Source organism: Anguilla anguilla, chromosome 7 (genome assembly GCF_013347855.1).
Source record: "Anguilla anguilla isolate fAngAng1 chromosome 7, fAngAng1.pri, whole genome shotgun sequence".
Lineage (NCBI taxonomy): Eukaryota > Metazoa > Chordata > Actinopteri > Anguilliformes > Anguillidae > Anguilla > Anguilla anguilla.
The window spans coordinates 38,673,164-38,688,576 of record NC_049207.1 but is presented as its reverse complement, the minus strand read 5'-3'; the positions used below and the strand labels follow the sequence as shown (position 1 = coordinate 38,688,576).

Genomic DNA, 15,413 nt, shown 5'->3' with positions numbered 1-15,413 from the left:
TTATGATTCAAGTTTTTGCTGAATCTCAGGTTTCACCAAATAAAAACAATTGCTGTTAAGACCAGAATACATTAATTTCAGCTCCTTCACTAATGCAATACTATACCTATAACTGTTTTTCATTACCTTGCTAATTGTATTGTACTGACAATGGTGCTATAACAATGAGTATATTTTGATGCAATTTCATTTTCTTGTATAACCATCAATAAGCATAATTTAGACTACAAGTGTTTTTTGGTTGCAGGCATGTCTGTCAGTTTAACAGTGGGCTCCATTCAACAAAGCAAGCATGAATACCGTAAGAGGTTTGTCAAAACAGCTGAACATTTTGGTATTTTGTTTCATTCATTAGACCATGGCTGCCCAACCCTATTCCTGGAGGTCTACCATCCAGTAATTTTTTTTCCCCCCCAACCCTAGCATAGCACACATGATTGTCAATTAGTAGCTCAATGGTCTGTTGACTGAGGTGTGCTTTGTTAGGGTCAGAATGAAAACTTACAGAATGGTAGATCTCCAGGAACAGGGTTGGGCAGCCCTGCCTTAGACTAACACTAACACTAATAGAGACCGTTTCATTTCCCTCACCCACAGCCCTGATGTAGCACCATCATGGACCAACTCTGTGGTGGTTCATGTGGAAACATTGTCCACAAATTAAATATTTGCTATCTAGTGGATATTTCTGGAGGACTTACAGCCCACAATAGGACATGGAGTCATTAAATCAAGGCACAAAAATCATGCTAACAAATAACAAAAGTCAATGACAAATAAGACTACAAATATGGTTATTTATTGCAAGTAAGTCACAGCATGTCATCAGTAAGGACTAGCTGCACACTGGCCCCCACATATGCCAACCCTTGAAACAAAGGACAAATAAATCTTGTACAATACACCTTGCCCCTCAGATTAGAGCTGTTAGAACATACATTGCCCCTCAGGTTAGTGCAGTTACTGTAGAATAGTACACACTGCTCCACAGGTTAGTGCAGTTAGAATAGTTCATACTTCCTGTGAGGTTAGTGTTGTTTAGGGGGTGGGCATTACCCAAGTCTCAGGAGTTCCGGACGACTGCACTGGAAGTGGATGGGTCTGCAAAAACTTTGCAGCAGGATGGGGTGGCACCAAGACTTTTGGCAGTGGGACTATCGGTCTTAAGGGCACTGGCTTTCTGGGCAAAGCAAACGCCTCAGGGGGCGGGGGTACTAAGACTTTAGGGAGAGAGAATACCTGACGTTGGCGTACTGGACGTCTTGGTAGAGCAAACGCCTCAGGGGGCGGGGGTACTAAGACTTTAGGGAGAGAGAATACCTGACGTTGGTGTACTGGACGTCTTGGTAGAGCAAACGCCTCAGGGGGCGGGGGTACTAAGACTTTAGGGAGAGAGAATACCTGACGTTGGCGTACTGGACGTCTTGGTAGAGCAAACGCCTCAGGGGGCGGGGGTACTAAGACTTTAGGGAGAGAGAATACCTGACGTTGGGGTACTGGACTTCTTGGTAGAGCAAACGCCTCAGGGGGTGGGGGTGCCAAGACTTTAAGCAGTGGGAATACTTGCCGTTGGGGCAGCGGTTGTGGTAGACCAAAAGCTTTAGTGGGAGGGGACAGAGGAAGAGAGATCTTGCTCAAAGGGGAATTCTCTCTGGGCAGAGCCAATTGACTGGGACCAGGGGAGCCTGAAACCTGGGCAGGCTTGTCTGCATTGGCGTTAGAGCTGATGTGCAAATCTGTAGATTCTTCATTCTTGTGGCTGTTGAGAAGCCCTGAATTGGGGATAAAAGGGGAGGAAGAGAAAAAAAAAAAAAAAAAAAGTTGAGAAACCTATGCAGCACCTGCTACATTAAAACTTCATTCTGGTCAACCCATGTGTTTCTCGAAGACCAAAGATGCCTTCAATCACTTCAAATTGACATTTCCAATTAGATGAAGACAGCACATGCATTTCAATTATTCAAACTTCAGGAGTTAATGGGTTACCTTTCAAAGCAGCACTGCAACTTACAGGTGACACCAGGCAAAGCAAAGACACCCTGCGTGATAAAGGAAACTAATCGATTATAACACTCCCAATGTCTTTGTATCAGCACCAACAGTTTACATGGAGATAGGCATTAATGCCAAATAGAATTTCAAACTATATGCATGGCCTTTTGTACATGTGGTACCATAGCCAAATTACATTTCACCTGGGTAACGTAGTTTGGTCAGTATGTTCTTAAACTGAAAAAACAAATTTCTATTATAAACTGTTCATACACCACTGAAGCTGTAAAGACTTATTGGCAAACTGTAAAGGCTAGAATATAGCCTTTCTGAAGGAGTGATACAGAGAGTGGGGGCTAGATTAAAATTAAACTGGTTTAGAATTTGCCACAAAGAGAACAGCTTAAAGGCCTTAGGCCAGCTTCTCTCAATCCTGGTCTTCGAGTACCCGTGTGCAAGAGTTTTCATTCCAAGTTTAATTTCATTCCTAAATCATGAAGTTGATCATTTTAAAATCAGACAAGGTCTAACCCCCCTTAGTCACATTGTATGAAATGGATATTAAATATCCATATGCCATATTAAAGCACTTTTACTGGGATCTGTTCCCAGACAAGTAATTCAAAGATTCTGTAATGGGATTTGGCAAATGATTCCCTTTGAAAAGGGTTGCATTTTGCGAATTGTATGAATTGATAGACGTACAGCCCAGATTAGTGAATTTGACCACCGATACAACATGAATACATAAGACAAAGAAAATAGTAATGAAACAAACCTGCATTGTTAAAATGCATTTCTGCAAAATAAATAAATAAATTTGTATTTAAAAGTATAATTAAACTAGTATTTTAGGATTTCAAACAAAATCAGCATTCATAGGGGTACTCCAGGATCAGGGTTGAGAACATCTCAAACTTTCAAATTCAATTTATACCCTGCACAAGTCACTTTAAACCAATCCCATTTTAACACTAATTTTTGCCACAATGATTTAATCTTTTGCTTGCCTGCCAACGGTTGCCCTATTTCCATTTCTAAAAGGAACCCTTGCAGTAGAGGTGCTAAACTCCAGTTCTGATGCTGGTTTTCGTTTTTGCCAACCATTTGCCTCAGCTTTACTTCTGACAGCTCTATAAACTACACTGGTTCACTCCTGTACCTAAGCACAGTACAGGAGTGAACACTTGCAGTCTGTGGCTGTAGCTGGTGCTTATAGAAAATGTCAGATCAAGATAATATGGGGCGACATAGCTCAGGAGGTAAGACCGATTGTCTGGCAGTCGGAGGGTTGCCGGTTCAAACCCCGCCCTAGGCGTGTCGAAGTGTCCTTGAGCAAGACACCTAACCCCTAACTGCTCTGGCGAATGAGAGGCATCAATTGTAAAGCGCTTTGGATAAAAGTGCTATATAAATGCAGTCCATTTACCATAATTTAATTGATACAATTGTAAGAGCATGAAATTCAAATTGGCACAAGATTCTGAAACAGATCTGCCCTTGTTGTACACCTCTGCCTTACAGCCTTCAGCAGTGAGCAGACCAGGTTCAAGCATACACTAAAGCGAAGATATTTTTTAAAGATTACACAACACAACTAAATCATAGCAAGCTGGAACCCTCTCAACAAACAGTTCCCATGAAAGTCAACCCAACTATTGTTTTAGAGCCCTGACAATGGAGGAAGGACACAAAACTCACCCCAAATAAAAACCAAGAGCCACAATCATCATACTATATCTGCACAGCCCACTAATAATCCAAGCAGCTAACAGACTGGAAAGCTTGAAACATGTATTAGTATCATTCATACAGATGGTACAATTAAAGTCCAGAGATGCCCGAACACTACCGCCACGTGCAGCTGTTTAAAACACAAACAACCTCACTGATCTCAAATTCAAATCATGAAGGGCTGCTGCACCTGCTGGTATCTGATTTGTTCCTGCACTTAAGTGCTTAATTTAAGTCATTGATTGGCTAAAGAGCCTGCACACCTTTTTTCTAAGGCCTAAAGTTTCTGCTGATTGAAAGGAAATCACAAAAACCAGCAGAGACCACAGCCTTCCTAGACTGGAGTTTGAGATCCCTGTGATTTGTAAATGTCATTATTAAATTCCTATGGTAGGTATTCCAAGTAATTTTGTATATGTTCAAATAGCCTTCAACTAGACCAGGGCTGCCCAACCTTGTTCTGGTAGGATTTCATTTCAACCCTAATTTGGCAGACCTGGCAGATTCTACTAATTGGCAGCTCAATGAGATGCTGTTGAATGAGGTGAGTTTTGTCAAGGTTGGACTGAAAACCTACAGGACAATTAGATCTCCAGAAACAGGGTTTGGTGGCCCTACACTTAGACCAGGGGTGGCCAACCCCGGTCCTGGGGAGCCGCAGGGTCTGCAGGTTTTTGTTTTCACCTTAAATACAACAACCACTTAGACAAAATAAACCAGGTGAGGTGAGTTAACTGTGTAATCAACTGCTTTAATTGATAAATTAAGTGCCGAGTAAAAACAAAAGCCAGCAGACCCTGCAGCTCTCCAGGAACTGGGTTGGCCAACCCTGCACTAGACAATTAAGAGCTGAAGCAGAACAAACTTCTGACCAGTGTTCTCTTCTCCATTTACATCAGGGGCTCTTTCCAATCACCTAATCCAGTGGTGTCAAACTCGTGCCATGGAGGGCCGTGTGTATGCAGGTTTTCATTCCAACCAATTAATGCTGCCTTAATTGAGTCCAATTACTCATTCAGCCATATGCGTTTAACTGCATTGAAGCACAGAATATAAGAAAAATTTTATTTAGACAATGCGGGTCACCATAGACATCGGGTCACCATTGTGCACAAACCTGCATCCCTAATTCAGCAAATAATTTAACTAATTATATAATCAAGATCTGAGGCTGGAATGAAAACCTGCATACACACGGCCCTCCATGGCAACGAGTTTGACACCACTGACCTAATCGCTTTACTTCCTTGCATCCTTTCCTTGCTTCTTTTCCCATCAGCGAAGGCAAGGTAAAGATGCGAGGAAAGGATGGGTGAATAGAGGAATCAAGGAAACCTGTATTGGGCAAATGGAATGGGATATCCTTATTCAGTAAAACATTACAGACATGGCAGATGGGGTGAGATGGATCCACAGGCTGACCCAATTATATGTCACGCATTCCAGAAAAAAATACTTCCACAAAAGATGCACTTTTTTTCCCCTTGCTCAAGCATCCTTTAGTTTGTTTGGCTCCAATTGATATGAAATTAAATTCTCTTGATTGCTTGTCCTTCCTCCCTCCCTCCCTTCCTCCCCTCCTCCAAGGATGTAAAATGCAAGCTTCCAGCTAGACAGGAATCTCCCTATGCAATGCTCCATGTGAAGAAGAGAGGAGGACTGTTCAGTTCTGTTTTGTTGCTAATCTATCCCCCTTGCAGAGCATCAGTTATGTTCACTTGTTGCATGCCACAAAATGGGTCATTCAAAAAAGTGCTATCAGAATGTGTGGATCCTAATGCACCCCTGGCCCCACAGTGAGACAATCAGTAGCACATCACCTCTTCAAATTATACCTCACCCCTCCAGCACTTCTACTACCAATGGCTTGACTACTTTGACCACGATTAATTATACTTCTATCGATTGCACTACTTCTATCTTGTTACATTGTTTGTAATTGATATTTTTAATATTACAACTTTCTGTTTTGTAATCCTCTTGTATGTTTGCTAATTGGCTTAACTAGTTCAGTCAGTCCTAGATTTTTACATTAGTGGTCTCTGAGTATTTGTCACTCACCTCTAGGGCTACTGTTACTCTTAAACTCAGATTTATGCACGTGTACAATAAGTGCATGTATTATCGTATGTGCGGACAAGAGAAAACGGGTGTTAATAATTATTTTTAAAAATGTAATGATGTTTATATCAGGCTCAAAATTCAAATGAAGAGCATGACTCATGTCCCATGAGTTGTCTGTTTGCATATAGCCTACGTTACGGACAGGTGTACCTAATAAAGTGACCGGTGAGTGTGTATATTCTTTTTGAGACAATTTTCGCATAAGGCATAGCTATTAATCTGGATGTTGTCATTTAGGCTACGTAGCCTACACGGTAAATATGCAATGGCATGTGCGTTTGTTTTTTTATTTTTTACATAAACGATACACCAATAGTTCACGAAGTAAAGTGCTTCTGACGGTTCTCCAAAAGCTGCATTAACTGTGCGTCGAATGTTAAAACTGTCCATATTATTGTCCTGATTTGTTGCACCGTATTGTTTTGTATAGCGGGTTTTCTCGAATGTAGCCCACCTAACTAAAAGTTGTCGGGCCAATAACGTCAGCTACTGTCAAGCCTTCATTCTCTTAAAGATGCGCCGCGCCTAGCCTAAGGTGAACAGATGTGTCGCGTCATAGGTATGACTATATAGCGGATTATAAGATTACCAAAAATAATAAAATTATTACACCGTTGGAACGATGCGTTGACCAATCAGCATCAAAGAACGGCCCTGAACTAGCGTCTTCTATTAGGTCATAATGGATCGCATCAAGGTTACTGTGACGTAATCAATATCGTGTTATAAAATACGGATGTTTGTGACACTCTTTAGCGAATGGTCACTACCATTCTGCTGCGGGATACGGGATGGAATCGTTATTCCCTCCCATAAGCCCGGTGCAGTCACCGCACAGGTCTTCAGCCCCGCTTCACGAGGCTAAGATGCGTCCTGGGAAGCTTCCAATAATTCCAGGGGCTCAGCTGACGTTGTCGAGGTCAAAACTTGGCGAGATGGTAAGTATCTGAAAGATGTTACGCCTGTACTTTCCCACCAAAAGTGCGGTTTTTCCTCATGCTCATCCGATGTGCTCATTTTAGGATGTTCAGGAATAGCAAATATTGTGAGACATTTGACATGGACACAAGAGGAAGTCTTTGATTTTGTCATTTATTGCAGACCTTAAATAACAATTGTATCTGATTTCATGATCTTTTCGATCGCTGTTTATGAAAATTGTCCCGGGATACTGTGATACAGGTTGTATTCACAAAGCATCACAGCACAAAAGCTGAAGTGGAACAGCTTCCCCTTTTGCACATAAAGATAAGGATGCATGACAAGGTTTAATTTGCAGAGTTGGAGGCAGGCACCTTTCTTAAAATGTCTTCAATAGGTGTTATTTGCTTTATCATTCCATTTTTGTTCCCATAGCTGTACAAGCCTCCCACTGACTTCCTCAACAAAGATCCAGTACCGAATATGAAGCCCGACTACAACAGCCTGCATGACCCACACCTCCGCGATTACTATCACAGGAGGGACCTGAATGACAGGCTGAAGAAGGGCAACTTCATTACAGCAGACAACGAGGTAAAGAAGAAAATAATGCTGAGATGTTTATGCATTTAAGCCATTTTGTCTCTGGGTATGGTCTGGATACTTTTGAATGCTGGTGTCAAAACAGGCAGTGAACCTATCATGTTCGTTTTGGCACTCAAACCATTATTTTACTGGCTTTCTTAACCCTAAACCTTACACCAGACTATGACCATTGTTTTATGTCAATTCTGATATTTGTTTCCAGGTGATATGCTCTTTGAAGGAGTACAATACTTATGAGGAGTACCTTGAACGCCTCAAGGCCGTTGCAGACAAAACTTACCATGATAAACAGGTGACGGAAAATTTGCAGTTCACAAATCAGATGTTGTTGCTAACCATCTCTATACAACATCATATTACAGCAACATAAAACTTATCAGTCAGCCACAATATGCTTCTTATATTTTCAGAGTGGCAAGCTGAGAAAATTAATTGAGCTTCAGGACAAGGGCCTCATCCCAGAGAAATTAAGCCTTGTTGAAATGGAGGCTTTTCTGGAAAAAGATTCTCCAAGCCAGCCCCAGAGACGGGCTAAGGTAGAGGAGGACTGTGGGCAAAGCAAGGAGTGTCTCTACAGAGCACTGGTAAGGAGATCTGAACCATGCTGAGAAATGCGTGTGGTAGACATTTGTGCTGAGCATTCCTAGTTTGGTTTTCATCTGAAATAAAGTTCCATTGTTGTGCTGCTTCCAGGACATGGAGAAGATCAAGGAGGAGGATCGTGCGAGACTGGTGATGTTTGAGAAGCAGTACCGGCATGAACATAAGAGGGAGAAGTACCTGAAAGAGGCCCAAGAGCAGAGGGACAGGAAGGTAATTGAATAATTCTAGTAAAACGTGAGGGGTTTTATTGTTTCCAACTGGGGTGGGAGGGGGTAGGTGTTGGTCATGTGGAAAAGGCCAATTAATATTGTCTCAGGTTGTTATTTCTAACTGCACATGTTTTTATGTCAGTAATATTGTGCACAGACATTTAAAAAGAGGAATAGAAACAAACAAGAACATTTGCTAAATGTCTAAAATGGATAGTAAAGTAAATGTATAGTATATACTCACAGTATGTACATTTTTGTTGAGATTAGTGTTGTTGCAGCTATAATCACAATATCAATATAAATTCCTCTCAGAAACAAGCTTCAATGGAGAAGATATGTGCCAAGAAACAGGAGAAAATCATGATGGGTTCTGAGGTGGTGATGGTGATGCTCCCTGAAGATCTTAAGCCAAGAGAACGTCAATGCCGAAACCCAGCGAAACCATGCATGAAGCACCTAGAGCCACTCCCTGACACAGCAAGCTCATCTGGACACGACCCATGCAGAGCTGATCAGGTAAGAGACCCAGCTAGGCATCAAAAATCATTACACTTGTCTGCACACATTCATAATACTTCTTCAAAATCTTCAAAGGTCCGGGAAACTGGATTCAAATTATGGTTATATTCCCCAGAAGTGACAATTGATTGTCTTCTTTAATATTCCTTTCAGATTTTTAACCAACCATTAAATTATAACAACACTATTAATAAATACTAATAAGCACTATTAATTATTGTGACCTGTTCATCAGACAAGGACAGGGTTTGCGTGTATCCTGCACTGGGTAATGCTTAGGCATTTTCAGCTTAGCTTGTCTTGCCCGTTCAAAACAGTGGCTAGAGCATCATTTACATATTACATGTTGGAAGGATTTCACTAGGCTTAAGAGGTTTTGTTATGTAACTCACACTCAGTTAACCCCACCCGGCTTGGCCAATTTTGGCCGATACAAAAATGTATTAAAGCACTGATGTGCTTTAATACATTTTTGCATTCACAAATAGTTCTGAGCTATTTGTGAATGTATTAAAGCACATCAGTTAAGAATTCACAGATTTCAGTTTCCTGGATCTTTAACATGTGGTTTAATATAAAATATGAGATGAGGATAGCTCATAGCTGATTATGCTAAGTGTGGTTTCTAACAATATGGTTGATTAAAAACCTATTTTTGCGCTTTGCTTTGGCTGGATAGACAACTCTTAACTGCCTTTTATTGTAGTTATTTCTGGTCTTGAGACCACCTATTGAAGATTTACCTAGGTTGCTCAGGTGTCAATGAATTAAGGCAAATAATGATGTTTTGATCAGTTGAATACACTACCTTCAGTTGCTGGGAGCAGAAAACTGCTTAAAACACAAGTATCCATCTCATAACCAGGCTTCAATGGACAAGCCATGCACCCAGAAGCAGAAAGTTGTGGTGGAATCTGAGATGGGGAATGAGGTGCAGCTTGAGGATGCCAAGCCAAGGGAACACCAGCGACTACTGCCAGCGAGACCACGCATGAAGCACCCTGATCCACACACTGACACCTCAAGCTCACATGGACACAAGGCGTGTAAGGTGGACCAGGTAACAACTAAACAGCAAACGTCTTTGCACTTGTCTGCAACTATTACTATTATTCCTTATTACTTTATTAGCACTAGCACACGTGGTTTAGTACTGAATATGTTGACAATATAGTTCATTATGATTGAATACCTGATTATTATGCTAACAGGACAAATTGTAAAACTTTTTTCAGTTTTGCTGGCTATAAGTTTTAACTGTCTTATTCTGTAGTTATTTCTACTCTTGTGCACATATTGAAGGCTTGTTCTTTGCTTTGCACCTCTGGATAACAACATCTGCTAAATGAGGGAAATATAACAATTTTAGTATCACTTAAGATATGATATCATACCCAAACATCCCTCTCAGAAACAAGCTTCAGTGCTGCGAGAATCTGCCATCCAGCAGAAAAAGTCCCAGGGGAAGATAGTACTTACTGAGGAATCCAAGAGAAGGGAGGAGTGTGTTAATGATCCTGAGCGCTCGGATGAGAAAGTTCTGGAACCACCACAGCAGGACTACCAGCACCAGCACCGGAGTACCCTGCCAGACAATCAATGCACCGAGCTTCCTGCTTTGCAATCTAGTCTCGCAAAAATATATGGACACAAGGGAATTAGAATGGATCAGGTAAGTAAAAACATGAGATGTTTCAAGCAGGCCGATGTATTGTCTGTTATTAACACACGTTGTGCAATGATGTTACTGCAAATATATGATCTAACATCTGCTTTTCAGAAACAAGGTAAAAAGAAGCAAAAAAGTGGGATGCTTTAGAGGAGGGTGAAAGTAAAGACAGAATCTTCTAGAATTTAAGGAGACGACAGGTGAATACCAGTAATACCTTGACTATTAATGCATTGTAACTCTTGAAATATATTTGTATTCCAAAGAGAATAGTCATTTCTATAGAGTAAAAGCAGATTCGTGATGGCATTTGCCTTCTCTGACATCAGGCTCAAGACCAGACCCTTGTTCATCACTGGTTTATGCTTCTACAGGTGAACCTTTGGGAAGCAGACATGTTGGAGTTGTAGGAGTGGCAGAAAAAAAGATGAGTAAACAGTGAAATAAAAAAGACGATGTTTTATGAACAACATTTAACTGTGGCGGGCTCAAATTCAAGAAACGTTAAAGAAACAGTCGATCTTGGTGTTGGTGTTGGGTCAGGAGGCATGTAGCTAATGTCTCTTTTTATCTGTGTCAGTTTGAGTGCGAGACTGTGGAAAGGAAGCTCTGTGCAAGAGCTAAAGAAGAAAATTATAGGTGAAGGCTATAAAACCTTGTAGCATGCATGTTAAAATTCAAAAAAGTTTTGATAAAACATTTATAATAAGACTTAATGGAGTACAGGAATGCCTGACTCGTTTGCCCTCTAACTGGAAGCTTCCTTTATTCTCATAGTGTTATTACTGGGTAACAGGAGTCAATTCTTTCATTAAAAAAAAAAAAAAAAGTTAGGTTAGGTCAATTTTTGAGTTTTGGCACGAAGGGGAGGAAGAAAAGCACTTGACTCAATGACCTGATGCAATCACCTTGGTGTGTAGGCTGTGTACAGATGCAGGGTCATCTTTGAATCTCCTGCTGTAAAACATATGCATGCAGATCACCCACTGTTTGTGGTGTAGACAGCCAATAGGAAAGCACGTCCCAGGCAGCAGTTTGGGGTGTGATATATCCTAGGGGCCTGAAGGGCAGTTGAGATGACATGCTTAAACCAGCCTCCAAGATCCAAGCTGAGAGACCTACCAGCCAGGCCTGTGCTTTTGTACCAAGTGAAATCTGTGGGGGAGACTTACAGCTCGTAATTAACCCTGCACAAATCAATGGAAGTGGGCATTCAGACACTTTGCACTTACTGCAGCTAATGTGTAAAGCAAGCTGAGGGAATTCAACAATGCAGTCTTCTCGCTGATTGAATCTCCCTGGAGTGACGGAAAGTGATGTTAAGTCACTGAAGTAGACACTCGAGTAATATACAATATGCTGTAAATTTGTGTTTTTTAACTAGTTGTCTCGCCCAGTGGCTGTCAAACTCGGTCCTGGCAGACGTTTATGTGCACTGGTTTTCTTCCAACCCATCTCTTACACAATTAAAGTTGTGTTTAAGTTCTTAAACTTAAGACAATGCAGGTTTGACTTGCTATAACTTGCTTTGTCTTACATTATCTCCAAAATAGTGGCCATGTGTCCGAACTTTCTCCATAATTATGAGCCTATTGATTCTCTTCAGTCTCTAAAACTTTTTTAGGATACCAAAAAAAGAGCACAAACTTGAGACATAAAGAAGCAGGCTCCAATGGCAATACAACACAAGATTACTCAAAGAACTTGGGGCGATTATTTATAAGAGGTACGTTTATACAGTCTCTAAAATCTTGGGAAATACCAGGTGCATGGAAGCGAGGCAGTATGAAAGGGGTCTGGACCAGTATGAAACTACAGGCTTTGTAGTTTTACTTCTTAACCTCATTTAAAATTGTGGAATCTATCATCAACTGGTATTAATGCCATACAGCTTGGTTGGTTACTAGTTTGAAATGTAAAAGGTACAAGGAAAGACCTAGTTAATTGTTGTAGACCATAATTCAATGTCCTGTGCTTGCTATTGTAAAGCCAGCAGCAGGTCATTAAAATATCTTAAATATTCAGAATATGCTTAATTGCACCCTGAACTGTCTGGGCCAATTGAAAACAAGCACACCAAAAAATAATAAATCAATAAATAAATAAATAAATAATGAAGCAATCCCACTTCAAATGCACTTTTTCAAGCTGCTTATACTAGTGTCTGCCAAATTACTCAATGTAAATTGGAAATTGAGCTCTGTCAGTAGAATAAGTTAGCATACGTGGAAAAAGTCATTCCACACAAACACTTGACACATTGATATCCAGGCTTTATGCAAATGGAAAGCTTAGATTACATCAAATTATAAGACATGATGCGAGCAATTGTCTCAGACATTGTCCATTTAAATAATGTAATTAGGTGATATTTTATCTCTTTATAAATTATTCATTTACTGCACTGAAAACTAGGTGTGGCAGTAGGTGTGGGCATATAGAAGGTGATGAACAGCATAGGGAAATTCAGCACCATGGATAGCTACCGTGTGCTCAGAAGCCAATTCACCTGCTCCAGGTCTCAGGCGGTCCATGACATTACATTACATTACATTACAGGCAATTAGCAGACGCTCTTATTCAGATCGACTTACACAACTTTTTGCATAGCATTGACATCGCATCACTTTATACAGCTGAATACATATTGAAGCAATGCAGGTTAGGTACCTTGCTCAAGGGTACAACAAGGGTGTCCTACCTGGGACTCGAACCTGTTACATTAGGCTAGCACCTCTGCTAGTCTTTGGCAAAAAGCAATAGCTAAGTTAGCATTGGTCCTACTCATTGATGTGAATCATTAGTGGGATACAGGTACCTTGCTTTTAAAGTGATAGTTCACCCAAAATCGTAAATAAAAATCATAACTCTCAATTCAGTGAACTGTGCATCCAAATGCCTTTTTTTCAGAGAATTAACTGCTTATAAATGATGCCAGCCAGAAGTTAAGGTTAGGATCTGACAGACTCAAAAATGCTAGCTAACTAAAATTACCTCCATGTAATTTCTAATCAGGTTACATGATTGTACGTATACCTTAATGTTATTATTTACCGCATAATTTGTGGTAAATAATAACATTACAAGACCATTGAGAGTTGTTATTTAAATCAATTTGGATATAGTGTGCTTTCAGCATAATACTTTTTCTAAGGTACTGTTTTAACACGGCCATCGAGCCTCAGTCCTGAAGAGCTGCTCCTGAAGAGTCTGCTTGACCTGCCATTGGCATATACAGCTCATTAAATATTTTAGCCAAGCCACTAAGGGCACACACACACTGGCTCTCCAGAAATTGAAATTCTCAAGTCTCTGATTAGTCTGGGAGTCCACACATCTTGTGTCCAATGCCTGAACTGATTGAAAGGTGCACAATCATAGCACTAAAAAGGTACTATAGTGGAATCCAGATTTTGTCAGCATTTATTTTTTGGCATTATCATATAGAACATTTATAAATGAGAATATTTATCAATGACGCATGAGATGATAAACACATTTAAACATGACTAATGCAACAACAAAAAAAGTCCCATGTTTCCACATTACTGTACATACGGGTGCCAGAAACGTGATTGCAATGATGAATGTATCATTGCTAGAGGATTTCTCATAGTTCATAATTTATAAACTATAGTTTATTTTCTGAGAGTAATCTTCCGCTATTTTTTTTTTTTTATTCGTTTGTTTTTTTCCCATTCTACACACAATGAAGCAACTCGCATTTCAAGATGAACAGATTTACACCCTGTCCAGCTGTACTGATCTGTACCATTGTCCCATTTCCATCCAAAACTCCAAACTCTGTTCAATGTCCCATTTCGCACTTTCAGAATGGTCTCATAGATCCAAAATAGTCTGGCTTTGAGGCTGCTCAGTCAACTACGACTCCCTACTTTCACTGAAGCCCTTAAAATTGCCAGAGCTGCTTTCCTCTCCTCTTTTCTCACTCTCCTAGGTCTGTCCACTGCATTTGACATCTTGAACCACAAAACCTTCCTCTCTACCTTATCTGAGCGGGGCATCTCTGGATCCTGATTTGCAACCTACCTGTAGAGGCATTTCTACACAGTGACATAGAGAGGATCGGTATGCACGATGCACAGCATCACGACTGGCATCTTCTAGGACTCCGTCCTGCCTATATAGCATACATATATAAATGGCTTATTTTTACCAATGTTATTCTGACATGTTTGCTTACCACATGAAATGCACTTTTGTCAGTCACTCTGGCTAAAAGCATCTGCTAAATGGACTTTAAGTTGAAGACACTCAACTTTTTTGTTTCACTCTCTGATACGCAGGTGGCAATGCACATCTCTGGAACACATACGTATATGTTTGGCATACGTCTCACCTTGGACGTCTGCCCAGCACCTCAAGATACACCGTAACGAGACAGCGCAGCTCTCCCTTCCATGAAAAACTTCTCCATTGCTGTAAAAACCACTGTGCTGTCTGGATGGGGGATTGCCAGAATGACTAAACTGTAAATCTTTTAGCATGCCCATAATTTGGTCTAATACTGAACACAATTGATTTAATTTGTTGTGTTATAATACCAAGAAATGTTCGGTCACACAGTCTTGCCAAACCTCAAATTTTATTATTGAAGATTTGGTCCAAAACTTCATCTGAGAATGCGTGTGGAACTGCCATATATATATATATATATATATATATATGCACTAGGTGAAAACAATCAACATTAATAATCAATTATAATTAACGCAAAGAAACGTGATTATATTTGTTTCACTAATTATTACAGCTTTGCATGTATTCATTAGTAACATTCCTTAAATGTGTCCTAACTTTGATTGCTTCACATGATTTTAAAGTTGTTGCATCAGCTGAAAATAGACATACGCACATCATCGATAATAAATACACTTAGTATGGAAATAGAATATTTTGTATATTGCATAATTTTACTGGGCATAATTTGTTGTGAATATGTGAAACAGTGAAACACATTTATGTTTGCTGTTTTTTTTTGTTTTTTTTTTCAGAATAAAGTCCGAAATATG

At 40.2% G+C, this 15,413-nt stretch overlaps 1 protein-coding gene and 1 long non-coding RNA gene across 5 annotated transcripts; one reads left to right on the top strand and one right to left on the bottom strand.

The window, feature by feature from the left end:
* Nucleotides 1-149: 149 nt before the first annotated feature.
* LOC118231737 lies at nucleotides 150-14,872 on the top strand. Of its 4 annotated transcripts, XM_035425885.1 has the most exons (13): nucleotides 150-301; nucleotides 6,607-6,788; nucleotides 7,207-7,365; nucleotides 7,580-7,669; nucleotides 7,788-7,961; nucleotides 8,071-8,190; nucleotides 8,505-8,708; nucleotides 9,577-9,771; nucleotides 10,123-10,383; nucleotides 10,492-10,580; nucleotides 10,755-12,106; nucleotides 14,339-14,469; nucleotides 14,688-14,872. In XM_035425885.1, exons 1-10 carry the CDS (start codon nucleotides 250-252, stop codon nucleotides 10,528-10,530), a joined length of 1,476 nt encoding a protein of 491 aa, XP_035281776.1. In that variant the 5' UTR covers nucleotides 150-249; the 3' UTR covers nucleotides 10,531-10,580; nucleotides 10,755-12,106; nucleotides 14,339-14,469; nucleotides 14,688-14,872. The 4 variants fall into 4 exon arrangements, with proteins under 4 accessions (XP_035281776.1, XP_035281777.1, XP_035281778.1 ...); XM_035425886.1 differs by having other exon boundaries at nucleotides 150-308; nucleotides 10,755-14,469; XM_035425887.1 differs by lacking the exon at nucleotides 6,607-6,788 and having other exon boundaries at nucleotides 10,755-14,469.
* On the bottom strand, nucleotides 778-3,928 carry LOC118231738. Its single transcript, XR_004766135.1, has 3 exons — nucleotides 3,694-3,928; nucleotides 1,987-2,039; nucleotides 778-1,772 (listed from the first exon to the last, which is right to left on the bottom strand). It is a non-coding gene; the product is annotated as an uncharacterized LOC118231738 (long non-coding RNA).
* Nucleotides 14,873-15,413: the final 541 nt, after the last annotated feature.

Coding starts and splice junctions, on each gene's coding strand:
- LOC118231737 (XM_035425885.1), top strand. CDS start 250: ATGTCTGTCAGTTTAACAGTGGGCTCCATTCAACAAAGCAAGCATGAA. Junction 6,789..7,206: donor GGTCAAAACTTGGCGAGATG/GTAAGTATCTGA, acceptor TTGTTCCCATAG/CTGTACAAGCCTCCCACTGA. Junction 9,772..10,122: donor AGGCGTGTAAGGTGGACCAG/GTAACAACTAAA, acceptor CATCCCTCTCAG/AAACAAGCTTCAGTGCTGCG.